Source organism: Chelonoidis abingdonii, chromosome 1 (assembly GCF_003597395.2).
Source record: "Chelonoidis abingdonii isolate Lonesome George chromosome 1, CheloAbing_2.0, whole genome shotgun sequence".
Taxonomy (NCBI): domain Eukaryota; kingdom Metazoa; phylum Chordata; order Testudines; family Testudinidae; genus Chelonoidis; species Chelonoidis abingdonii.
Genome location: NC_133769.1, coordinates 125,371,127 through 125,397,233, shown reverse-complemented (window position 1 = coordinate 125,397,233; position 26,107 = coordinate 125,371,127). Strand labels below are relative to the sequence as shown.

Sequence of the window (26,107 nt, the reverse complement as noted above, 5' to 3'; positions counted from 1 at the left end):
CCTGTGTTTTCATGTACTGCACTCTTTTGAATACAAACTAGAAGTTAGATGTAAAAGACATCAAAAGAGCTAAATATGCCTTGTTAATAATATATGGAGATATACCTATCTCATAGAACTGGAAGGGACCCTGAAAGGTCATTGAGTCCAGCCCCCTGCTTTCACTAGCAGGACCAAGTACCGATTTTGCCCCAGATCCCTAAGTGGCCCCCTCAAGGACTGACCTCACAACCCTGGGTTTAGCAGGCCAATACTTAAAACCACTGAGCTATCCCTCCCCTGACAGTCCTTTGAAAAGTATAGAAAAAGATTAGTTTGAAAAGTGATATGAAAGCTGGTGAAAGGTGCTAGGCTGATAGCCGTAGAGACTGAAATCCATTGTACATAAAACTGATACAATAGAGGTAGCAGCAGTGTAAGCATTGCTCCCATTGATGTGCCTCATCCCTAACTTAATTAATAGTGCTGTATCAGTTGCAAATGAGAGATTGATTCTTCAGGAAGCCTAGACTTTGAATACAATAAGGGTTAGCTTTCTAGTTGCTGGAGCAATTTAAAAGGTATTTTAGTGATAATTCATGTGCTGGATATGCGGTATCTAGTCTACTGATTTCAGAGTAGTCAAATGAGAGTTGAGAGCAATGAAAAGCTAGAAGTGGAGTTTGGTACTTAGTACACCCAAAGACCCATAAGAAACACTTCCCGCCAGTATGCAATGAGATGAGCCTCAAGTTTTGTGTTAGATAAAAGTCCCACTGACATTCATAGGAGTTTAACCTGTCTAAAGACTGCAAGCTAGGGTCTAAGGGTATGGCTACACTCGAAACTTCAAAGCGCTGCTGCGGGAGCGCTGCTGCGGCAGCGCTTTGAAGTGTGAGTGCGGTCCCAGCGCTGCACATACTCCACCTCCTCATGGGGATTAGCGTGCAGCGCTGGAAGCCGCGCTCCCAGTGCCGCGGCACTGTTTACACTGGCGCTTTACAGCGCTGTATCTTGCAGCGCTCAGGGGGGTGTTTTTTTCACACCCCTGAGTGAGAAAGTTGCAGCACTGTAAAGCGCCAGTGTAGCCAAGGCCTAAGAAGAAATGCTGTCTCAGGAGAAGGAATCTGGCATTCAAGAATGGGCATTACACAATTTACACAATACATTTTACTTAACACCATTGCACTATGCCCTCTTCTGTACTTCCATTCCTCACATCTTGGATCACCACGTGATTGGTGCATAAATAGCAACTTTCTCCAGTGTAATCAGCCTCTTATTGATTCTCTTTGCAATATCATCATTATCCGTTGTGTCTGAAGTCACAGCTTTGCTATTTGCTTCCACTGAAGTGGTTGTAAAGTGCATGAGATTGGTTTGTGGTTTTATTTTTCCCCACTATTTCCCTGTCCCTCCCCCATTTATACAGTGTTTTAAATTTGGTTGCAAAGTTCAAAGCAAGTAAAAATTACTACTTCACACAGTGTGACCAGCAGGATCCCCAGGCGGCCCTCTCAAACACACAGACAATATAATATTTTCTAAAAACTCATCCCTATAAATGGGTCTGCACTTAATCCTACCTCAAGTAACAGCGCCATAAGGCAGAAATGGACTTAGAAATTCGACCTTAACCTGAGCTGGCTGCTTTCTCCATTCAGGACCCTCTGGCCTTCCTGCTAGCACTCTCTTGCCTCAGAGAGACTCTGTCATGATTCTCCATTCTGACTGAGATGTGGGAATGGAGGGGAGCAGAAGGAGGGGGAAACTAAAGTGCCTCCCAATATTCTCAGCCTGCTGGGGACCTGCCTGACTGACAGTGTAATTTAGCACAGCCACAGGGCTGCTCTAATCTATGCTCAGTCCACCCACGGCCCCAAAATAGTCAGAGCACATTGGTACTCTGGTCCTGTCTTTCCTCCCTTTGGCATATGCCGGAGGTTCCAAGTGGGGGAGGAGAAAGCACATAGGGCAGTTCTGCCAACCCTTACAGCAGGATTATTTTGAGGTTTGTTCGTTTTTTTGTTTTTTACACAGGGGAGAGCCACTGGCTTTAAGGCCTCTTTATACCTCTATTAAGTATAAAGGCATCAGAGGATAACAGTGGACCTAATGAAAAAAAAACTTACCTAGTCTGTCTGCCAAAGGGAGTCAACAGAACAGCTCTAGATTTCTATACACACTGGGTTCCTGAAGCTTGACAACTAGTTACCATAGGATATAATTATTTTTAAAAACTGACATTCTCCAAAGCAGAACTTCTAGTGGAAGAGTCATTCTAAAACCATTACCCACACAGGCAGAACTGTGGTGCCCACTACTAAATGGCAACTATTAGGCTCTGGCTTACCGGCATCCCTCTTTATGTGCAGAGGAAGGCAAGAACTACAAGAAAAGTGGCAGCCTGTTGCCATGTAGACAAATCTCGCTACCAATGAAGTCAGTGGCAAAACCCTCGTGAATGTCAAATGAAGGCCAGGATAAGAATAGGCCTTATCAAGACTGATTATAACCTTTGGTAGCATTTATTTTTCACTTCCGATTTAAGCCTGGGTAGCTAAAAGGAAATTACTTAAGCCTAAAACAGAAGTATGCACTGGGCTGGCATAGCAAGCAAAGAGTCAGGAAGGGCAGGCTGATTACCAGGGTTATCACTACAATTTCATCCCAAATACCACAGTAGTCAACAGTAACACGCAAGGAAATGCTGAAAAAGCACATGACAGTTCAACTGGGGTTTTTTTAAACTCATTTTTTAAACAGTTGCAAAAGTCTGATGGGGCTTTTTAAAGGATGAGTGTGAAGTACTAAGGGAGAGAAAAAAATACACAAATGTGAAAAAAGGAAGAAAGGCAAAACTTGTACAGACAAAACCAAAAAGGATAAGTAGAAATGAAGAGAGAAGGAAGAAGCAAAGGCAAAAAAATAGCACAGAAGATTAAGCGGGGGGAGGTTTCTGGGGCACTCCTGCTGAGCTCCACTTTTCCTGCAGAAAAATGAAGTTGACATCTGTGCACATACACTGCTTAAAACCACCACTGCATTTTGTAGAGGGGGTAGAGGGCGAGAGGAGGAAAAGGGAAGAGCAAAATCTTAAATTGCTTTAAGTTCTAAACTTTAGAGGAAAAAGCAGGGCACTGCTTCGCACCCGCGTCTGGCAGCTCAGCATTAATAAGGATTGTCTGGTTGTTAAGCGCTGACAGTGTGCTGGAGCTGAGGTGCTAGGCTTTGGAGTGGCTGCTCGGACCCTGCATAACTCTTTGAAGCAGGCTGGAAAAGACTTATTTTTGAACATTGCCAAAGCTTAATAAATAGGAATAATAAATGGATAGGACACAGTCTTTGCCGGGAGGAATTTTCCATCTCTGAATCAATACTGGATGATACTGTTTTACATATGGGAACGGCAGTATGTTATAAGTGTTAAGGTACACAGATAAATGCCATATTTAATGTAAAGACTAATATTCAGCAACTTTTTAGCAGGCACCGGATGCTGTAAGGTTAGGTTAGTTCTCAGGCAGTCCTTTGGACAGTGCATAAGCCTCAAAATGCATTATGCACCTCATGATGTTCTGCCCTGAGCCAAATCAGGCATGTTATGTAGTAGGATGCCTATGAAGGATAGGTGTCTGCTGACACCTTCCAGCCATCATGTTTTAGGTCTTTGGGGAGGGGGGTCCTTTTTCTTCCTTCTTTCACTGAGTCAAAGTTGAAGATGATTCTCGCAGGGAAGTTGGTAGGCATTCGGAGAAGTTGACCATACTACCTGAGTGAGAGTGGGACCTGTCTAGCTAGGAAGCAAGTCACTTCACTTGACTTTAATTTGATGTTTCAATCATTCAGAGATGCTTCATCTGAATAGTGTCCAATTTCTTTGCACACTTGACAGTAAGGAGCCATGTTTCAGTCCCATAGGTCAGAATACTGACCACCAAAAGCATTATATATACACTCATCTTCATCTCTCTACTTATCAAGGTGCTCCGTTTGTGAAAGACATTTTTGATGGGGCATCCTATTGCTGATTGTGTTTTTTTCATTCTGTGCTTCAAGTTCTTTCTTGATGTTGCCCGTGTAATTGATAACAGAGACGAGGTAGGTGAAATCACAGATAACCTCAACTGGTTGATCGTCCACTAAGTTGCAAGAGCCTGCAGCTCATTTGAAGTTGCCTAATGGAAAAATTGGTTTCACTGAAATTAAATTTTCAGGCTGACTTTCGCCACTAAGCTTCCCGGGGTTTAGATTCAACAAAAAATATGTTATTGGCAAAAATCAATGTCAATGAGGTTATCAATATCATGTGGTATACTTAAAATGCATTTATTTAGTGTCTGTTCAAGCACAGTCTATGACAGCATGGAAGTGTTCTGGGACAGCAACGCATCCTTGTTGATTGTCTTCTACCAAATTAGGTTGGGCATTCTTTCCCATTTACAAGAAAGCAACTTGAGGAGTCATCTTATATAAGAGACAGAAAATTCTGCAGAGCTTGTCAGGAATGGCTATGAGTTTCAGCCAAGGAGATTCCCTGTTAACAGAGTCAAAGGCAGCCTTGATATCCATGAATACAATTTGAATTCTCTTGCCTTCTTGCTAAGCTATGAACTGTCACAATTTGCTCCACGGTAGAATAGCCAGAATCGAAGCTTCTTGTGGTCTTCTCTTGCTTCTTAAGATATCAGTGGCTTGGGCCGACAAGGCAGAAGCAAAAAAACCACACGCCACACACTTTCCCTGGTATGGACAGAAGAGTAATGCCACAATAGTCTCATTTGCTGCCTTTACATTTCTAAAGTAATAAAACAATGCTTTTTTGCCAGTGGGACAGGACTGATTCTCCAGATGATGCTGAACAGCATTGTACTCACACAAAAGATAGCTGGTCCAGTATTTTAAAGAGTTTTGCAAGAATTCCACAGATTCCAGGTGCCTTATTTCCCTTAGCTCTCTTTACATCTCTGTGGATGTCATCAATAGTGAATTTGCCAGGGTGATTTTGTGCAGAATGAGTCAACTCAGCAGCGGCCTTAATATCAAGGTCCAAAGAGATTGGGGGTGAATTTTACAGCTGGCTGAAATGTTCACTCCAGCATGCCATTTACTCTGCTTCTGTATCAGTTAGCTGACTTGAAACGGAATAGGTCATTCACTTGTTACGGTCTTTGTCAGTGAGGTCACAAAAGTGTTCATAAAAGGAAGCAAAATCGTTCCTGGCAGATGTGCTCTCAAGTGCAATGGCTCTGGCTTCCATAAAAGCTTTGCAGTCACCATGTATTGCTTTGTTACAATGCCATTTAGCTTAGAATACATGACCGTATAACCTATCAAACAAGCCATATGCAACTGTTCTGTGATGGCTAAAGTATTAAAGGAGATCCAGTCCATCCAGGTGGTTTCAGCATCAGTATACTCTGGTAGGGTCTCAAACCTATTCAAGATTCCAACTATTTAGTAGTTTTGAAAACTATCAGTTTTGAAGTTGGGTAATTCAAATTTTGGTGATCCTTGTCACTTCACCTGCACTTTTTAGTCTAAGGCCTGGTCTACACTACTCGTTTATACCGATTTTAGCAGTGTTAAACTGATTTAACGATGCACTCGTCCACACAACAAAGCCCTTTATATCGATATAAAGGGCCCTTTAAACCGGTTTCTGTACTCCTCCTCGATGAGAGGAGTAGCGCTGAAATCGGTATTACCATATCGGATTAGGGTTAGTGTGGCCACAAATCGACGGTATTGACCTCTGGGCGGTATCCCACAGTGCACCACAGTGACCGCTCTGGAAAGCGATCTGAACTCGGATGCACTGGCCAGGTAGACAGGAAAAGCCCCGCGAACTTTTGAATTTCATTTCCTATTTGGCCAGCGTGGAGCTCTGGTCAGCACGGGTGGCGATGCAGTCCCAAATTCAAAAAGAGCTCCAGCATGGACCGTACAGGAAAGATAACGGATATAGATCGCCTGTATGGGAGACAAATTCTGTTCTATCAGAGCTCCGTTCCAGAAGACGAAATGCCAAAGCATTTGAAAAAAAATCTCCAGGCTATGATACAGCACTGTGCTGTGGACTCTGTGTGACAAGCGTAACGGAAAGCAAAGAATCAAATGGACGCTCATGGAGGAAGGAAGGGAGGGGACTGAGGACTCCAGCTATCCACTGTCCCCGCAGTCTCCGAAAGATTTGCATTCTTGGCTGAGCTCCCAATGCCTGTAGGGTCAAACACATTGTCCGGGGTGGTTCAGGGTATATCTCGTCAATTTCCTCCCTCCCGTGAAAGAAAAGGGAAAAAATCGTTTCTTGACTTTTTCAATGTCCCGTATGCCTACTGCATGCTGCTGGTAGACACAGTGCTGGGGCAATGAAGACAGCATCCTCTCCCCTCTCTTCCCAGTGGCAGACGGTACAGTGCAGTAGACTGGTAGCCGTCCTCGTCATCAGCCCGTGAGTGCTCCTGGCTGGCCTCAGGTGAGGTCAGCCGAGGACCTGGGTAAAATAGAATGACTCCCAGTTATTCCCGCAGATGGTACAGAACCGGCTGGTAACCGTCCTCATCATAGCAACTGGGGCTGAACTCCATCAGCCCCTCATTTCACGTCTAAAGAAAAGATTCTGTCCTGCCTGGCTATCATAGCAAAAGGCTGGAGCTCATCAAAAAATTATAATATTAAATTCATAAGATAATCGCAATATATAACAACGTGAAATTTACAAATATCACAACAAAACAAAAATCGACAAGATCAAATAAGATTCTATTAGCAAAAACAAATATCTATACATACTAGTAAATCATAAACAAAGAAATAATATAGATATTTAATTCATAAATTTAATATATATAACCAAAAATAATAAAAATCATAATAGAAAGCAAATCCAAAATAGCAGCTGGAGGCTGCCTCCCCTTCATTTTATCTCACTAAAAAGTCAGTGTTTTTTATTCCTGCATTCTTTATTACTTCATCACACAAATGGGGGGACCCTGCAAAGGTAGGCCAGAAGGGTTGGGGAAGGAGGGAAGCAACGGGTGGGGTTGTTGCAGAGACACCCCTAGAATGGCATGCAGCTCATCATTTCTGTGGGATCTGACATGGAGCGGCTGTGTTCCCTGGTTCTCTGATACACTGGTTCTCTAGTACACTTGCCCCATATTCTAGGCAGGACTGACTCTATTTTTAGATACAACATAAAGGAGGGAATGACCCAGGCGGGGGGGGCATTTTTGTCTTTCCGCCCCCGGCCGACTTCAGCGAAGGTCAGCCAGGAGCACCCATGACAGCAGCAGACGGTACAGAACGACTGGTAACTGTCTCTGCTACCTTGCAAAGGAAAATGAATGCTGCTGTGTAGCACTGCAGTACTGCCTCTATCAGCGGCAACCAGTACACATACGGTGACAGTGACAAAAGGCAAAACGGGCTCCATGGTTGTCATGCTATGGCGTCTGCCAGGGCAATCCAGGGAAAAAAGGCGTGAAATGATTGTCTGCCGTTGTTTTCATGGAGGAAGGAATGAGTGACGACATTTATCCAGAATCACCCGCGACACTGTTTTTGCACCATCATGCATTGGGATCTCAACCCAGAATTCCAATGGGTGGGGGCGACTGCGGGAACTATGGAATAGCTATGGAATAGCTACCCACAGTGCAACACTCCAGAAATCGACGCTAGCCTCAGTACATGGACACACACCACCGAACTGTTGTGCTTTGTGTGGCCGCGTGCACTCAACTTTGTACAATCTGTTTTACAAAACCGGTTTATGTAAAATCAGAATAATCCTGCAGTGTAGACATATCCTAAAATGAAAACGTGCAGAGAATATTTTGTGGTTGGTGTTACTAAGCTCAGCAGACCAATAAATTCTACAATTGCTGATAGATGATCTTCAACAACAACAGATTACATTCGAATCAATCATTTTCTTTGTTCGGACTTTGTTACTTGACAAAGTAAACTGGTGAATTCCTTTCCTAAGAACCCAGGTGTTCATAATGACAAACTCATTAGAAACACACAACTGTAAAAGACATTCGCATTGATGTTTAAGGTATCTAGAGTAACTGGTACAGTAACAATTTCCATGCCCCACTAGAACTCTAAAGTTACCAAGGAGAGTGAAGATGTCATAATTCAAGATAGGTGAAAGAAGAAAGCAGAATTAATTATAGAACTCTGTCTTGCCTTCATCAGAAGCTTCACTAGTTGGAGGGTAGCAGAGAATTGTCCATCTTCCATGCTTATGCTGGACCTCAGCTGTAAGCAGGCAACTGGAAATTGGTTCAAATAATCACATTGATTTCACAGATTCCAAGGCCAGAAAGGACCATTGTGATCATGTAGTCTCACGTCTGTATAATACAGGCCATAGAACTTCCCCAAAATAATTCCCAGAGCATATCCTTTAGAACAGTATCCTCTTGAGTTAAAAATTGTCCGTGAAGACTCTACCATGACCCTTGGTAATGGTTAATTACACTCAGTTATAAATTTACACCTAATATCCAGTCTGAATTTGTATAGCTTCAGCTTCCAGCCATTCAAATGGGTTATACCATTCTTGTTAGACTAGTGGTTTTCCTGGGTCATGACCCAGTGCTAGGTCAAGGAATGTAAGGCACTGGGTCGCAGTGGTTCTGGTCAGCACTGCCAACTGGGCCATTAAAAGTCACTACCTGCTCTGACACTGTGCTGCGCCCCAGAAGCAGCCAGCAGCAGGTCCGGCTCTTGGGGGTGTGGGGGAGGGCACGGGGCTCCACGCGCTACCCCCGCCCTGAGCACTGGCTCTGCACTCCCATTGTCTGGCTCATGGTTGACCAGGAGCTGCCCAAGGTAAGCCCGTGCCCCAATTTCCTGCCCCATCCCTGACTCCCCCCAAACCCAGGGCCCCTTCCTGCACCCCAAACTCCTCATCCCTTGCCCCAGCCCAGAGCCTGCACCCTTAGCCCAGAGCCCTGACCCACTCCCATATCCCAACCCCCTGCCCCAGCCCAGAGGCCCCTTCCAAACCCTGAACCTCTCATTCCCAGCTGCAGCCCTCACTCCCACATCCCAACCCTCTGCCCCAATTCTGAGCCCCTCTCACATCCCAAAACCTTCATCCCCAGCTCCGTTGGGTTGCGGACAACAACAATTTTCTTCAGCTGGGTCGCCAGAAAAAAAATAGTTTGAAAACCACTATGCTAGACTAAAGAGCCCATTATCAAATATTTATTCCTCATATAGACACCTACAGACTGTAATCAAGTCACCCCTTACACTTTGTTAAGCTAAATAGATTGAGCTCTTTGAGTCTATCACTATAAAGCATATTTTCTAATCCTTTAATCATTCTCTTAGCGCTTTTATGAACCCTCTCCAGTTTATCAACATCCTTCTTGAATTGTGAGCATCAGAACTGGACACAGTATTCCAGCAGTGGTTGCATCAGTGTCAAACAGAGGAAAAAATAACCTCGCTACTTCTACTTGAGATTCTCCTGTTTATGCATGCCTGAATCGCATTAGCTCTTTTGGCCACAGAGTCACACTGGGAGTTCATGGTCAGCTGATTATCCACTATGTCCCCCAAAACCTTTTCGGAGAGTCACTACTTCCCAGGATAAAGTTCCCCATCGTGTAAATATTACCTACATTCTTTGTTCCCAGACGTATACATTTACATTTAGCAGAATTAAAACTCATCTTGCTTGCTTGCATCCAGCTTACTGAGTGATCTAGATCACTCTGAATCAGTGACCAGCCCTCTTCATTATTTACCACTTCCCCAATTTGTGTGTCATCTGCAAACTTTATTAGTGATGATTTTATGTTCGTTTCCAGGTTACTGATAAAGATGTTAAACAGCATAGAGCCAAGAACCTTGTGGGATCCCACTAGACACAGATCCACTCAATGAAAATTCCCGGTTACAGTTATATTTAATAATATTTATATATTATGTGTGACATGTTAATTTTATATTGTTCTAATTTTGTTATCAAAATGTTGTGTGGTACCAAGTCAAACGCCTTACAGAAGTCTAAGTATATTGTGTCAACACTGCTACCTTTATCAATCAAATTTATAATCTCAAAAAAAAAAATCCATCAAGTTAGGATCTGTTTTTCCATAAACCCATGGAAACCCTCGTTAGTTCTTTATTAATTGAGTGCTGTATCAGCCACTCCATTATCTTGCATAAGATCAAGGTCAGGCTGACAGACCTATAATTACCTGGGTCATCCCCATTTACCCTTTTTGAAAATGGCATGACATTAGCTTTCCCCCCTGTCTTCTGGAACTTCCCCAGTGCTCCAAGACTTATTGAAAAATCAACATTAATGGACCAGCAAAATCCACTTGGCCAAATCCTCAGACGTGTGAACATGATATTTAAGAGGCATCCAACTACTTCCTTTCTCGTATCCCAAGCAGCTGATCACATAAGATAGAAGTTGCTTATTCTTTCCTCACTGCAATAATGAACAAATGTGGGTGGCGGGGTTTGGAATGCTCTAATTTCTACAGGGGTTAATGCATTATCTTCAAATGCTATCAGCATAAAACACTTATATCCAGCATTATGATGATCAAACATGTCCATAAATCCAGCATCGTGCACATGATCATAAACCTCGCCAGATCACTGTCTCTGAAATGTTTCAGGCACTCATCCTTCTGCAAACAACTTACCTTGAAAGATTCAGTCACTTCCTTTGTGGCTCCCCCTGTACATCCTCCAGCTGGGCACTCATTCTGACAGCCCTGCAAGAAATAAAAAGCAGGAGATACCAAATTAAATGCATGTTGCAAAGAGGCAGATACCTAGTCAATTAATACTTTGCATGACAAAAATCAAATCAGGCTTCATCATCACTTGATCAGAATAAGAATATTAGGCACTGTATTTTCTACCATCCTCCTGTTTTGTTTTTTGTTTTTTATTTTTGTTTCAATTGAGTGATTTAATATAACTGCATTTCTGGGCTTTAGCAAGACTGGTTAAAATCAACATTAGCCTTATATGTCTCAGGGTCACAGTCTGAGAACAAAAGTGCAATTGTTTCACTTAAAGCTGAATAAATACTCTGGGATTTTACACAATTATATCAGGTCACTGAATCCCCTTTAGAGGCAGACACCTCAGCCTTGTGGTTTCCTCTGTGCCTTTATTCAGTGAAAATGATGGGAGAGGGAGGAAACATTTACTCCAAACCATATGTCCTTAATTGAATGAGATAAGCGGTAATGAACGAACGTCCACAATAACAAAATTAGTCATGAATCTATACTATATTTCTCTTATAGCCATTGTGTGTCTTTTAAGTACTCCACAGACGAGTGGGATTATATTAGCCAGCAATTGAAGGAAAGGGGAGCAATAGTGCAAATCAGAAGAGTAAGCCGGCAGGCGCATGACCCACGAAAGCAAATCATCTAGCAGGAGCACCCCATGTCCTCAAAGCAGCTTCCATGTTGCTTTCTTAGCATCCTCTCTCTGCCAGTTCTACAGCATTCTGGTCGCAGACATGAAACACACATTACACACAGCGGCACCTGGGTAAAGAGGAGGCGGGTATCTAACATGTCTTTCTGGCTTTGATCATTGGAGCTAATCAGGACTTTCCAAGACAGTGCTGAAAGATTAAAGGGACGCAGGAAGGCTTTGCGGGCAGAGATCACAGGGATGGAATATTTGGAGGATGGGCACTCGGAAGGCAATGGTGCTGAATATACAAGAAGATGGATGAGGGAATATCAGTAGAATGCACAGGAGGATGGACAGGAGGGAACGGGCATTAAGAGGCTTCAGTGCCAGAATGAATGTGCTCCGGGGAGGAGGGGGTTAAATGATAGAACAATTAGGTGAAAAGGGATTTTGTGCTAGGATCATCTGGGGGAGGGGGATAACAATGCTGGAATGTTTAAGGGCCAGGAGAAGGGGAAGTTAAGTTCTCTCCCTTGGATCAGATGCTTTCTCCCTGTTTCTCTCTTGCCCCCAAAAATAAATTAAGAAAGCCATGCAAAGTGGGAAATACCTGGCAAGAGAAGGCATCCGCTGCTCCCTGCTCAGCTGTCAATGAGCTTGCCATGCTGCCGGGTGAGCATGTACAGTGCACCTCTTGCTTACTGAGGCACTCTCTACAACCCAGCTGAGGATCAGAAACAGCAGTACAGCTACCACCACAGCTGAAAACCAAACCCCTAATCATGCCAATGCACTGCAAGTAACTACATGATGTACAATTTAAACTGTAGCACTATGTTGTCCAAGAGGCCAGCTCAGTGCCAAGGGGATTACTAGTATATGTTGGTAAAATATAAACCAGCCCCACAATATTCTCTCATTAAAATATCCACATACTCCCATATAACTCTCTGCTCAGAAGATGATGACGATATATCTGTAGCTATTCATCCCAGTCATTAAATCAAGAGACAAGTACACCTCTACCCCGATATAATGCTGTCCTCGGAGCCAAAACATCTTAGCGCATTATAGGCGAAACTGCATTATATTGAACTTACTTTGATCCACTGGAGTGCGTAGCCCTGCCCCACTGCATTATATCCGAATTCATGTTATATCAGGTCACGTTATATTGGGGCAGAGGTGTACCACTGTGTCTGGAGTTATGGCAATTTGCATAAAGACGACATTAAGGAGGGAGGGAATGATGTAGGAAAAAAGCCCCTTGTAGTAACCAGGTACAAGCAAAATCCTTTATCATTAGATTGAAAGAGCGTTAAAATTAATTCCCACTTGTGAGAGAGTCTCTGCCCCAGATTTGTGAGACACGGCAGACCTGTTTATAACCTGTAGACCAGGGGTAGGCAACTTATGGCACGAGTGCCGAAGGCAGCACTCGAGCTGATTTTCAGTGGCAGTCACACTGCCCAGCTCCTGGCCACCGATCCAGGGGGTTCTGCATTTTAATTTAATTTTAAATGAAGCTTTTTAAACATTTAAAAAACCTTATTTACTTTACATACAACAATTGTTTAATTATATATTATAGACTTATAGAAAGAGACCTCTAAAAACATTAAAATGTATTACCGGCACGCGAAACCTTAAATCAGAGTGAATAAATGGAGACTCGGAACAGCACTTCTGACAGGCTGCCGACTACTGCTGTAGACCATGCTTTGTGACACAAGAACCACTATGCTATACTGGCAACAGGAGGAGAGGAGCAGACCCCAATGACTGAGGAGGAGCCACCTGCCCCCACATCTAGGAAGCTCATGGCCACTGCACCCAAGCAGAGGAGCCATTGGGTTCTGGTGGTTGAGGACTCCCTTCTGAGGGGGGACGGAGGCATCCATCTGCTGACTTGAAATCCTGAGAGGTGTACTGCCTGCCTGCAGTCTGCATCCAAGACATCACAGAAGGATAAGCCTCAGCAACCTATCCCTCTGACCACTACCTCATGCTGCTCATCCACATGGGCACTACCAACAGTACCAAGTATGACATCTACCCTGAGCAGATCAGACCACCAAACCAAGAGGAGATGGTGGAGGAAGCATTTCTACAACAAACAGAAATATCCAGAACACAAGACCTGGTAACAATGGGGAAATTTAACTACCCAGACACAGCAAAACACAAAACGTCCAATAAGTTCTTGGAATATATTAGGGACAACTTTTTGTTTCAGAAAATGGAGGAAGTAACTAGGCAGACAGACATGTGAGACTTAATTCTGACTAATAGGGAGAAATTGGTTGTGAGTCTGAAAGTTGAAGGCAATTTGGGTGAAAGTGACCATGAAATGATTTTTAAAAAAAAACGAACAAACAAAAAACCCCCACAACAACAAGGAGTCCTCGTTGTTTTTGCTGATACAGACTAACAAGGTTACCACTCTGAAACCTGTCATGAAATGACAGATATCGTTATTCTAAGGAAAGGAAGGAATGACAGCAGCAAGATAAGGACAATCAACTTCAAGAAAGCAGACTTTTCCTGAGAAGAAAATAAGGGGAAAAAGTAATTTAGGAGTGCTGGCAACTTCTCAAAGGGACAACATTAGAGGCAAACAGCAAATGATTCTAATATGAAGAAAAGATAGTAAGAGTATACGCCTCTACCATGAGCTCTTCATTGACCTGAAAATAAAAAAGGAAATTTACAAAAAAAAATTGCAAATATGGACAAATTGCTAAGCAGGAGTACAACAGAACAGCACAAGCATATAGGGGCAAAAATCAGAAAGAAGGAAAGGGAAGATTTACTTAGTGAGGAAGGAGAGCTAATTGATGACATTGAGAAGGCTGAGGTGTTTAATGCCTATTTTGCTTCAGTCTTCACTAAAAAGGTTAATTGTGACCAGATACTTAACAGTTAATATTAACAATGAACAGGAAGTAATGCAAGCCAAAATAGAGAAAGAACAGATTAAAGAATATTTAGGTAAATTAGATGTATTCAAGTCAGCAGGGACTGATGAAATCCATCCTAAGGTACTTAAGGAATTAGCTGTAGCAATTTTGGAACCATTCGTGATTATTTTCATGAACTCCTGGAGGACAAGGCAAACACGGAACCTGTTCCTAAGAAAGTGAATGAAGAGGGCCCAAGGAATTATAAACTAGTCAACCTAACTTCAATTCTTGGAAAGATACTGGAACAAATTATTAAACAATCAATTTGTAAGTGCCTAGTCGATGACAGGGTTATAAGAAATAGCCAACATGGATTTGTCAAGAACAAATCATGCCAAACCAACCTATTTCCTTCTTTAACAGGATTACTGGCTTAGTGAATGGGGGGAGCAATAGATGCGCTATATCTTGATTTTAGTAGGGCTTTTGATACAGTTCCACATGACATGCTCATAAGCAAATTAGGGAAATGTGGTCTAGAGGAAATTACCATAAGTAGGTGCAAAAATAGTTGAAAGATCATACTCAAAGAGTTGTCATCAATGGTTCACTGTCAAGCACATATCTGGTGGAGTCCCACAGGATCAGTCCTGGGTCCCATACTAGTCAATATTTTCATTAGTGACTCGGATAGTAGAGTGTAGAGCACGCTTAAAAAATCTGCAGAGGACTCCAAGCTGAGAGGGGTTACAAACACTTTGAAGTTCAAGATTAGAATTCAAAACGATCTTGGAGAATTAGTATGAATTCAACAAGATGGAATTCAATGAAGACAAGTGCAAAGTACTACAGTTAGGAAGAAAAAAAAAAATCAAATGCACATATTCAAAATAGAGAACAGATGACCAGGCAGTAGTACTGCTGAAAACATCTAGGGGTTATAGTGGATCACAAATTAGAAATGAGTTAAGAATGTGATAGTTACAAAAAAGGCTAATATTCTGCATGAGTTCAACTGGGTAATATTATTGCCTTTCTCAAACACTTCTGCAGGATTTCCAGTGTAATTCCAGCATAAAGGAAATATAAACCTTATTAAAGGTTATATTAAAGGTTTACATTAGTCACCTATCAGTGTGAGGGAGCTGTGCATGTTACTCCCTTTAACACTAATGGAGGTTATAGACTTGACAAAATTTTGTGTTTATATAAACCCTTTCATGCCAAAGAATGACAAAATGATTCACAAAAAGAACCACAGAAATAAAGATGCACACGGAATGGAGAGTGACAGACAAATGGCACAGAGCACAACAGTAGAGAGAAGAAATTTGGACTAAGGATTTTGAGGCAAACGCCTAACTTTATAAGAATATAAATGCACAGTAAATAGGAGCAAGGACACAATCACCTTGACATTTAGTCAAATTAAAACACTAGTTTAAACTAGTTTCAGATATTACACCTCCTTCGCAGTCCCCTTTCCAAGGTTTGTTTTACCATCACATTTTCCCATTTTAAATTCCCTCACCTGATTCTGTATGGATGCACACAGACAAAAGGGGAAATAGTGACTAACTGCTGTTAAATGTGCAAAAAAAAAAATCAACTTAAAGTCCACAACAAATTTTTTTTTCTAATCTCCGTTAATTACTGTAATCCTAGATGTTATTTGCAACAAAAATGTGAAGCATTTCCAGACAGAGTGAGATTTTAAAGTTCACAGTGTCCCTTTAAGGCCTCAGTCGAGAGACCTCACACTGTAATCTGTACCAGTCTACTGACTTGATAGCTTGAAAAGTCCACTCACTTGTTCATCACTGAGGACTAGAAGTGGAGAATTTGGGGAAGGGGGAGGAGGGAGACACTAATGCATTGCAAGCAACTTATGCAGAAGCCAACTTTTCATTTAAGAAACATTAATGGCCAGCTTTTGAAAATAGCAATTCCTGGGAACACCAGCAGAAACATTTGAGTGGGCACACACTAATCTACATATTCTCCAGCCTCCTTTCTGGGGCCACTTCTCTACTGAGCAGCTGCAGTGCCTACCCCTGCCACAACTCATAGCTTTCCTAAGCAACTCCCAGGTTGCTGCTAGGTGCTGAGCACTCATGAAACCAAGTGGTCAGATTTTAGGTGCCCAAACAAGTGCAGAGATCTCTTGAAAAATCTGACCCTAAGGCCAGGTCTACACTGCGACTTTAAATCGGTTTAATGGCCGATATACCGATTTAACGCTGTATCCGTTCACACGACGTCGTCATTAATATCGAGTTAAACGGCTCCTTAAATCGATTTCGGAACTCCTCCCAAACGAGAGGAGTAGCGCTAAATTCGATAGTGATAACTCGGATTAGGGTTCGTGTGGACGGAAATCGATGTTATTGGCCTCCGGGCGGCATCCCAGAGTGCAGCACTGACCGCTCTGGACAGCAATCTGAACTCGGATGCAGCGGGCAGGTAAACAGGAAAAGCCCCGCGAACTTTTGAATTACATTTCCTGCTTGCCCAGCGTGGAGCTCTGATCAGCACGGCTGGCGATGCAGTTTGAAATCGAAAAAGAGCTCCAGCATAGACCGTACGGGAGATACTAGGTCTGATCGCTGTATGGGGAGACAAATCTGTTGTATCCAGCTCCGTTACAGAACACGAAATGCCAAAGCGTTTGAATAAAAAACTCCAGGATACACAGCGCTGCGTGACAAGCGTAACGGGAAGCCAGAGACTCAAATGGACGCTCATGAAGGGAGGGAGGGGGTACTGAGGACTCCAGCTATCCCACAGTCCACAGCAGTCTCTGAAAATTATTTGCATTCTTGGCTGAGCTCCCAATGTCTGTAGGTTCAAACACAGTGTCTGGCGTGGTTCAGGGAACAGCTCCTCAGTTTATTTCCCCCCACCACCACGTGAAAAAAAAAAGGGAAAGATTGCTGTGCTATGGCGTTTGCTCAATGCACTCCGCGAAAAAGGCGCCAAAGGGTTGTCTGCTGCCTTCACAAAGGGAGGGGTGAGGCTGTACCCAGCACCACCCGGGGCAATGTTTTCTGCCCCATCAGGCACTGTGCTCTCAACCCGGAAGTGGGAACTATGGGATAGCTGAGGAACAGCTACCCACAGTGCACCGCTCCTGAAATCGATGGTAGCTTTGGACCATGGACGCAAACAATCGATTTCGGGATCCCACTGTGGACGCGCTAAACCGATTTTATTAGATCTGTTTTGTAATATCGGTTTAAGCTAATTCGAAATAATCGTGCAGTGTAGACGTACCCTAAGTGTCTAGTCTTTATGGCTGCGAAAATAGCCTTCCAAACATTAACTGACTGTAAACTGATGCAGTGAGGTCTTACATGAGTCTGAACATGGATCGTTCCGGTGTCTCTACTGCTGCTCAGAGTGTCCGTGAAAACAGAGTGAAAACTGACCAGAGTTTTGCTGGTTTTCACTTCAGCTATTTAAAAATACGTGGGCAGCAGTGAGCACATCAATTTCACTCTGCTACTGCTTGGGAAAACTAGGATTAGTAGAAGAGGCAAGCAATGCAGAGCTATTCACTGGGAAGGAGGACCCAAAGAAGCAGGGACGGCTTTAGGAAGTGCGGGGCTCAATTTAAACATTTTCGGCAGGGCCCCAGCAGGGATGACAAAAAAAAAAAAACACCACACCCACACACACACACACATACCCTCTCATTTCTTAGCAACCAGTTCCCTATAAAAAGTTCTGATTTAAGGGACGTGCCACAGTATGTATTTTTTGTACCAATAGGGTTACCGTACGTCCGTATTTTCCTCCCGGATGGCAATTTAAGAACCAAAAAGCTTGACATGTCTGGGAAAATACGGATGTATGTTAACTCTACCTAAAGTTCTTTTTAAAAAAGATGGGCCTGAACTAGAAATGAGCTTTGTTTCACATGTGTGGGTCCCCGCCACTCCCTGGAGGTGTGCTAAGGTGACCAGATGCCCGGATTTTATAGGGACAATCTGGATTTTTGGGTCTTTTTCTTATATAGGATCCTATTACCCCCCACCCCCTGTTCCAATTTTTCACACTTGCTGTCTGGTCACCCTAGGGTGTGCACATGTGTGGGTCCCAGCTGCTCCCTGCCCCTCTCATTAAAGCAGGTGAGCAGGGTTACTGCCCTGGGAACTGCAGAGCACCACTGGACATGGGGCTGGCTGGAGGCAGGGCAGGGACTGACTGGAGGTAGGGTCTGGCTGTAGGCAGGGCAAGGGGTGCGGGGTTGGCTGGAGACAGGGGGCTGTAGGGTGAGTTGGCTGGCTTCAGGTAGGGCCGCAGGGGGGTGGCAGCAGGGGTTGGCAGGGCTGGAGACAGAGGAGCGCAGAACTGGATGGCTTCAGGCAGGAAGGTGCGGCAGGGGTTGGCTGGAGACAGGGCAGGGGGTGCGGCAGCGGCTGGCTGGAGACAGGGCAGGGGGTGCAGGTATAGGGGGTACAGCCCTTCCTGTACGGTGAGTGCCTCCTCCTCCTCCCTCCCCCACTGGGGTAGCAGCAGCAGCAGCCGCCGCCGCCGCCCAGGGCTCGGGGGCTCCCCTGCTTCCACCACCCCGGCCCTTTAAATAGCCGTGGGAGCCCTGGGGAAGCAGTGGGGCTCCAGTGGCTATTTAAAGGGCCAGGGCGGTAGAAGCAACCGAGCCCCGGACTTTTTAAATAGCCTCCAGAGCCCCACAGCCCTACCCCAGGGCTCCAGCAGTGGGGATCTGGTGGCAATTTAAAGGGCCTGGGGCTCCAGCCCCTGCTGGGAGCCCCAGGCCCTTTAAATTGCCCCCTGGGGAAGCCAGGCCGCCCTGGTACAGCGCACTGGCTCTTGCCAGTATACTGTACTGGGGCTTGGGTGTGGGGCTCTCTTAGGGGCAGGGCCCGATGCAGGGGATTGGTTGAATTGGCCTAAAGCCGGCCCTAGCTAGTAGGGTTGCCAACTTTCTAACTGCACAAAACAGAACACCCTTGCCCCACCCCCGGCCCAGCCCCTTCCCCATAATCCCATCCCCCACTCACTCTCCCCCACCCTCACTCACTCATTTTCACCAGGCTGAGGCAACGGGTTGGGGTGCAGGAGGGGATGAGGGTTTTGGAGTACAGGAGGGAGTGCCTGGCTGGGACTAAGGGGTTTAGAGTATGGGGGGGGAGCTTTGGGCTGAGGCAGGGGGTTGGGTGTGGGAGGGGGTACAGGATCTGGGCTGGGGTGTGGCCAGATATGAGGAGTTAAGGGCATGGGAAGCAGCTCTGGGATGGGGATGAGGGGTTCGGAGTGCAGGAGGGGGCTCAGGACTGGAGAGGGCTCAGGTGCGGGCTTCAGGAGGGAGTTTGGCTGTGGTAGGGGGCTCAGGTCTGGGGCAAGGGTACAGAAGGGGGTGACACTTCCTTCAGGCGGCTCTCGGAAGTGGCCAGCATGTATCTCCAGCTCCTTGACAGAGTCACAGCCAGGTGGGTCTGCGCACTACCCCTTGCCCACAGACGTCACCCCTGTAGTTCCTGACCAATGGGAGCTGCAGAGCTGGCACTCAGAGCAGGGGCAGCGCGCAGAGCCCCTGTGGCCGCCCCTACACCTAGGAGCCAGAGGGACATGTAAACCACTTCTTGGGAGCCACACAGAGCTGGGTAGGGAGCCTGCCATCCCCACACCAACTGGATTTTTAACAGCCCAGTCAGCGGTGCTCACTGGAACCGCCAGGATTCTTTTCAACTAGGTGTTCCATCAAAAACTGGACACCTGGCAACCCTAACCTACAGTGGAGGAGGTGCAGTGGAAACATCTTCTTACAGCACTTTACCACCTACAGCTGCCACCAGGTTGCTGATGGGGCAGGGTAGCTCAAACTCAACTCTCTTGAAGCAGCCCTCAGGCTCCAGTAGAGAGAAGAAATGAATGTTCCTCCTCCCTTCAGGACCAGAGGAGGTTCTTCAGATTCATCAGACACCTAATAGCCAGAGGCTATATGAAAAGTGCCCCTCCAATGAGGCTCCAAGGAGAGCACCCTTCCAGGCAAATTTACTAAGACCTTGCCCATGGAGAGTGACCTACCCTTCTCGTCCATATTTGTCAGATACTTGCTAGCCAGAGGCAAATATTTCAAGCTCTAATCTCCCTTATCAAGATAGGAATTCCAGCTTCTGTTATGTGTGATTCCACGTAATCTAGTGGCTCAGGCCCAGATCCTTAAAATTCCTTTGAGGAGCTGGGCCTCAATGACTTCATTATTATTATTAAACATTTATACCGTTGTACTGCCTACAGGTCAGCCAGGTCAGGGCTCCATTGTGCTAGGCGCTGTACAATAATTAAGTAAACAGAGTTGCACCCAGGGGCCTGAGGTGCTGCAAATGTTTGTTTCACTGAGCCACCTATAATTTTGCCTTTATCTAAGCACCAGGAGAAAAAACTTAAGACAAAAAGTTACCTTTCTGATACTGTGTGACTAGGAGTGTCAAATAAAACATCCCTGTGGTTTTTTTAAAAAGCTAACAGTAATTAAAGATCACTATCTTTTGTGGCTTTCCAGGGAATTCTAGTACCACTTGGCAGCCACACAACAACAACAAAAAAAAGAGGCTACAGAAAAAGTTGCACTGAAAATTGTAATGATGCTTGTTGTGTTTAAAAAAGGTCCACGAATTCTGTCAGAGGGAGTGAGAGATTTTTGCATGTTGCTGCCGGGTTGATTCATAGAATACTATTTATAACATCAACTGAAAAAAAACATTAGCTCATCATGACCTTTACAAGAGGCCTCTAGACCATGGAAATTCAATCAAGGTATCACGGAGCCAGACACAGATGCTTTCAGTTTAACTCTGTTGAATTAACCTATACCATGGTCAGCAATTGGTTGTACAGTGCAAAATGTAATGAAAAGAAAATATCTGCTGAGCTAGCTCACTTATGAGAGAGTAAGACTGGACACCTTCTACTGTAAGAGAATGGGTATCTCACCCATATTTTCACAAATACTTCTCTTCACGCTTTCTTCCTCTTAGAGGAGGGGATATTTACGTGAGGTGGAAAAATAAAAAGGGGGAACAAAAATACAGGAGATGAAACTTTTTGGTCACAATACTTGAATAACATTCGGAATTTGGCTTTCTAGTGTGATAAGAAGCTAGGAACAGCAAAGATGCCCGATACATATAGCAGGAGGTAAATGAGATGATATGTATAAAGAGGTATAGCAAGAGGTAAAGAATAAAGCATACCTGAAACCCAAAAAGAATGTGTGTCTGACAGGCTGGGTGACAGAGAGCTGGAGGGGAGAACACACTCTTTAGGAATGTAAAGTATTTTTATTCACTGTAGTAAGCCCTAAGGGGAACCTGTCTAAAGAGCTATGCAATCTCAGACTAGGCACTGCTGCTACCGTACACCACGTGCACCACTGATTTACATCTATGCAGAGAGGGTCTAAAATGTTACTGATTCTGACTGGTTAGTGTTCTAAACCACCTAGCACCAGCGTATGTTATGACATCAGGTGCAGGACAACTTGAATCTCCCCCACCCTTATTTATTTTTGCTACTTCTCTCTCACAGGTTACTGCCTTGAAGAGATGAAAACAAGACAAACAATTCTATTTCCTATTTTTTGTCATTAGTTCAGTGCTTAGAGATACAATGACCTTATAGAAGTTTCCTTCCCAAGTGACCTTCTAATGTTCTGTCTTCTTCCTTTTTTTTTCTAAGCCTATTTCCACTAATGTTCTTCCTTTTGTTTTCTTCTCTATGAAACTTGTTATCTCATTCAATACTATTTCCCCTCTTCACTCTTTTGCTTAGTTCAACAGCGTCTTCCTTTGTCACTGCAGGAAACAATCTTGCACTGGTAGACAGAAATACTAGATTTCCTAATGATTTTCTTCCATCTCTAACCCCTACGAACACTGCCTCAAAGTGTCTCTTTTGTTGGCTTGTCAGCTCTCCCATTAGTTTGTTTAACAAGGGCACTGTTTGCTGGAATGACACAAAGGAAAACACATTAAAGCAGCCAGTTGTATTCAGTTAACTTATAAATTCATAAGCATGTTTCTTAAACAGACAATTCATGGCTGGGTGTCATGGTTATTGCTAAAAAACAAAAAAAATTTCGAAGTGTATAAAAAACACATGAGGGTCTTGTTCTGTTTGGCCTGATTCTCTTTGCATCACCCTTTACATCACTTCTGCAGCGTGAAGGGGACATAAATGTAATTTACACCCCCTTTAAAAGCACCTTTATATTCCCAGAGCAGCAAAAAGATGTCTTAATGTAATGAAAATCAGGTCACCCTTTGTGTTTATATTTAACCTCATTGGTTTTGGTCTAGCATTTGCTTTGCTTAGGTATTCGCTAAGGCCAGGTCTACACTGTAAACTTGTGTCCATATAGTACTGTTGGGTAGGGGTGTGGTTTTATATTTATTAAATCCCTATGCTGGCAAAAACCCTAGTGCAGATGTAGTTATACTAGCAAAAAAGTACTTTTGCTGGGATAGTTTATTTTGCTCACTGAATGGGTATAAACTATATTGGCAAAAGCACTTTTTTGCTTGTACACACAGCTAATACCAGCTAACCTTATCTTCTGTAAGCCAGACTTAAAAATGCAATAAAATTTAACTGTTTTATTTGTGACATTCCTAGTTGGTGGAAATCTCACACAGATCTTTAAGTTTCTGACCAAGCCAAGTGACTTGTTCACACATATTTAGCACAAGATAATGTGAATAATAGTCAAATGTATACATACTAGAGGCAAAATAATTGTCTGAGGAATTACAGAACTTTTAGAACCAGGAAACAATTTCATGGGGGATTAGACTCTCCCTGGCTTGCAAATGAGTCATTAACACCGCGGGTTGCCAACCCTCCAGGATTGCCTTGGAATCCACAGGAATTAAAGTTTAATCTTTTTAATTAAAGATAAGTCATGTGATGAAACCTCCAGGAATACATCCAACCAAAACTGGCAACCCTATTAAAACTTCTAGAAAAAATTTAAACTGACTCATAGACTTTAAGGCCAGAAGTGATCATCATGACGTTCATCTACTCTGATCTCTTGCACGTTGCAGGCCACAGAACCTCACCCACCCCTTCCTGTAATAGACCCATAACCTCTGGCTGAATTGCTGAAGTCTTCAAATCAAGGTTTAAAGACTCCAAGTTACAGAAAATCCATCATTTAGTATAGTTTTAACCTGCAAGTGACCCAGACCCCATGCTGCAGAGAATGGTGGAAAACCCCCAGGGGTCTCTGCCAGTCTGACTCAGGGAAAACTCCTTCCTGATCCCAAATATGGCAGTCAGTTAGACTGAGCATGTGGACAAGATCCAGCAGCCAGACACCTAGGAAAGAATTCTCTGTAATAACTCAGCACCTCCCCATTTTAGTGTCCCATCACCAGCAGTTGGAGATGTTTGCTGCTAGCCGTTGCAGATTGGCTACATGCCATTGTAGCCAGTCTCATCCTACCATCCCCTCCATAAACTTATCAAGCTCAGTCTTGAAGCCAGTGAGGTTTTTTGCCCCCACCGTTGGAGGAGTATAATACACCAAATTTAGTGTAAAGGCTATATTTAGTTGCCAAATCAACATGTTTTAATGGTTACCAACCAATGAGACTCAACCCTTTTGGGGGAAAATATCTGAAAAGTACAAATGCAAAACAGCTTGCCAATTCAAAACATGATTAAAAATCAGCAATTTAAATTGCTTTGATTTAAAACAATCCACCCTGATTTCTTGAGCATCCAACTCCTACAAATTTCAGTGAGAGTTTTGGCCTTGGAAGGAACATACGATTGAACCCTATTGACCTGATTTACTGTTGCCTTTCCCATTGTGTAGCCAGTTATAACAATGCAAAGTGAATGCAAAATACTTCCAAATCAGAATGGAGACTTTTAGGCCTGCTGTGCCCTGGGATAAAGAGCTACAAGGTACAGGACAGCAGTGAACCAGACCCAACATGTGCACTAGAAACAAAGGCTCTGGTATTCAAGGAAGACTCCTTTTTGTCCTGCAAGCCATGCTTACACCCCACCGGAGCTAGTCAAACAATAACTTGCTAGCTCTACCAGCCACCAACAACGATGCTAAAAGAATCACAATGTTCGGTGACTGTGCATGTGACTGCAGGCTGGTAAGAGGCAGACATACACTGGTCTGAAGCGGGATTCAGCCTTAGCAACTTCTACAGACAACTTAATTGATTACTGAGCTGTAAATGCCACTGGTGCATGGAGACACAAGGAGCCTGACTTTCTGGATTGAGTAGAGCTGCCAGTGCAGTTGGCTATAGTATAATAAATTTCTTGGAATTAGGGTGTTAGGAAAAGGTGGTCATAAAATGAAGCTGATAAATTATACCAGCAATAATCTATCATAGGATCTGAATGGGTTAGTTACTGCACCTGGACCCAGTCCAACTATTAGAAGGATATTTACAGGGTTAGGCTGTTACATTTTGTATATGTTAAAGGCAGTGGTTATTTTCAAAGGTAGTGGGTTGGTATGGATGCTTTCTTTGTCTGGATGCAGAATCCTTGACAGCTAGATGTGGCTTTTGGATGGACATCTAGCCACCTGTCTGAAGAGTGAGTGTGAACTGCACTGCTAGAGCAAAATACAGATCAAGAGACCCAGAGGTTGACCTGAGCTGGGAAAGGGTGGTTACAAAGCAGGACAAACCAAGACAAACAGGCAGACAGAAGCTTCTGGCTAAGTGGTGGCTAGAATTGTGTGCTTTATCTTGAATTTGGAGGACAGAATGGTCTCTGTGATGCTTGTAGTTATTTTGCCACCTTTGTTCAAGGTGAAGAGGAACTTTGTCCATATTTTATAGGCTTTTCAATGGTGCTTATCACTGTAGTAGCTAAATGTCTCCAAAGCAATTGCAGGTTTATCCTCACAACACCTGTGAGGTAGGGAAGTATTATTAGGCCCACTTTGGGGGGAGGGGGAGTTGCCTATGAGTCTTCACACTGGAGAAGACAGGAACAGAAGCCAGACCTGAGTTCCAACTGAACATCTTAATCACAAGACCATCTTCTCTCACACTAAAGCACATCTAGCCTTCTCCTCTGTAGCTGTGGAGGCTCCCCAGGCAAAAGAATTAGTGTGCTTACACCGCAAATGGGAAGTTGAGGGCTGTGCAGTGGCCGTATCTCATCTCCACAAAGCCATGCTCTATGTATATTCTCTCCCTGCACAACAGCACACAGGCACTGGTTGCTCAAATCTTGTCTACACTTTTGCCCCAGCATGTTTTAAAACTGGTGTAGTTGGTTTGAATTTAGAGGGAGAATTTCCTCAGTTTTGATGAAGCCTGAGTTACATCCTCTTAGTGCATCTCACAGTGTTTACAAGGGTAGCTTTAAATTATGTCCAGTTAGCTCCTATCTTGAAGGATAAGAGGAGTTGAAGCCCCTTTTCTGCAGCAAAGGGTATTGGAGACAGAGACATACTGCAGGGAAAACTCTAGGGACTCAAGCCATGCTTGAACATAGCGCTTCTGCTGTTTGTTTTCTTGTTTAAGTTAATAATAGAGGCAAACTCCAGGAAGCGGGCAACTTTGGATTATACACAGTGTGTGTGTGATTTAGCACAGAGTAGGCTATTCACTTGCGTGTGCCCTCTCACCGCACCCAAAAGAGACAAACAGCCCACCAGACACCCCTCATACTTACAGAAAAAGCTTCCTCCCTCCTCATCTTCCCCCCCCTCCCCCCCCACATCAGAAACCTTCTATCAGAGGAGTAGCCGTGTTAGTCTGGATCTGTAAAAAGCAGCGAAGAGTCCT

General features: G+C 44.0%; 1 protein-coding gene across 4 annotated transcripts in view; it reads right to left on the bottom strand.

Annotated features, from left to right (window-relative positions):
- Nucleotides 1–26,107, bottom strand: part of BCAT1 (branched chain amino acid transaminase 1) — a 112,639-nt gene that overhangs the window by 70,642 nt on the left and 15,890 nt on the right. For 2 of the 4 annotated variants that reach the window (XM_032772573.2, XM_032772576.2), the window contains exons 1-2: nucleotides 12,014–12,094; nucleotides 10,668–10,739 (exon numbers count right to left, since the gene is read on the bottom strand). In XM_032772573.2, coding sequence (XP_032628464.1) covers nucleotides 10,668–10,739; nucleotides 12,014–12,067 — 126 coding nt within the window. In that variant the 5' untranslated portion in view covers nucleotides 12,068–12,094. Of the gene's footprint in view, nucleotides 1–10,667; nucleotides 10,740–12,013; nucleotides 12,095–26,107 lie in introns of those variants that run through there. The other 2 variants (XM_032772574.2, XM_075069793.1) reach the window with 1 other exon arrangement.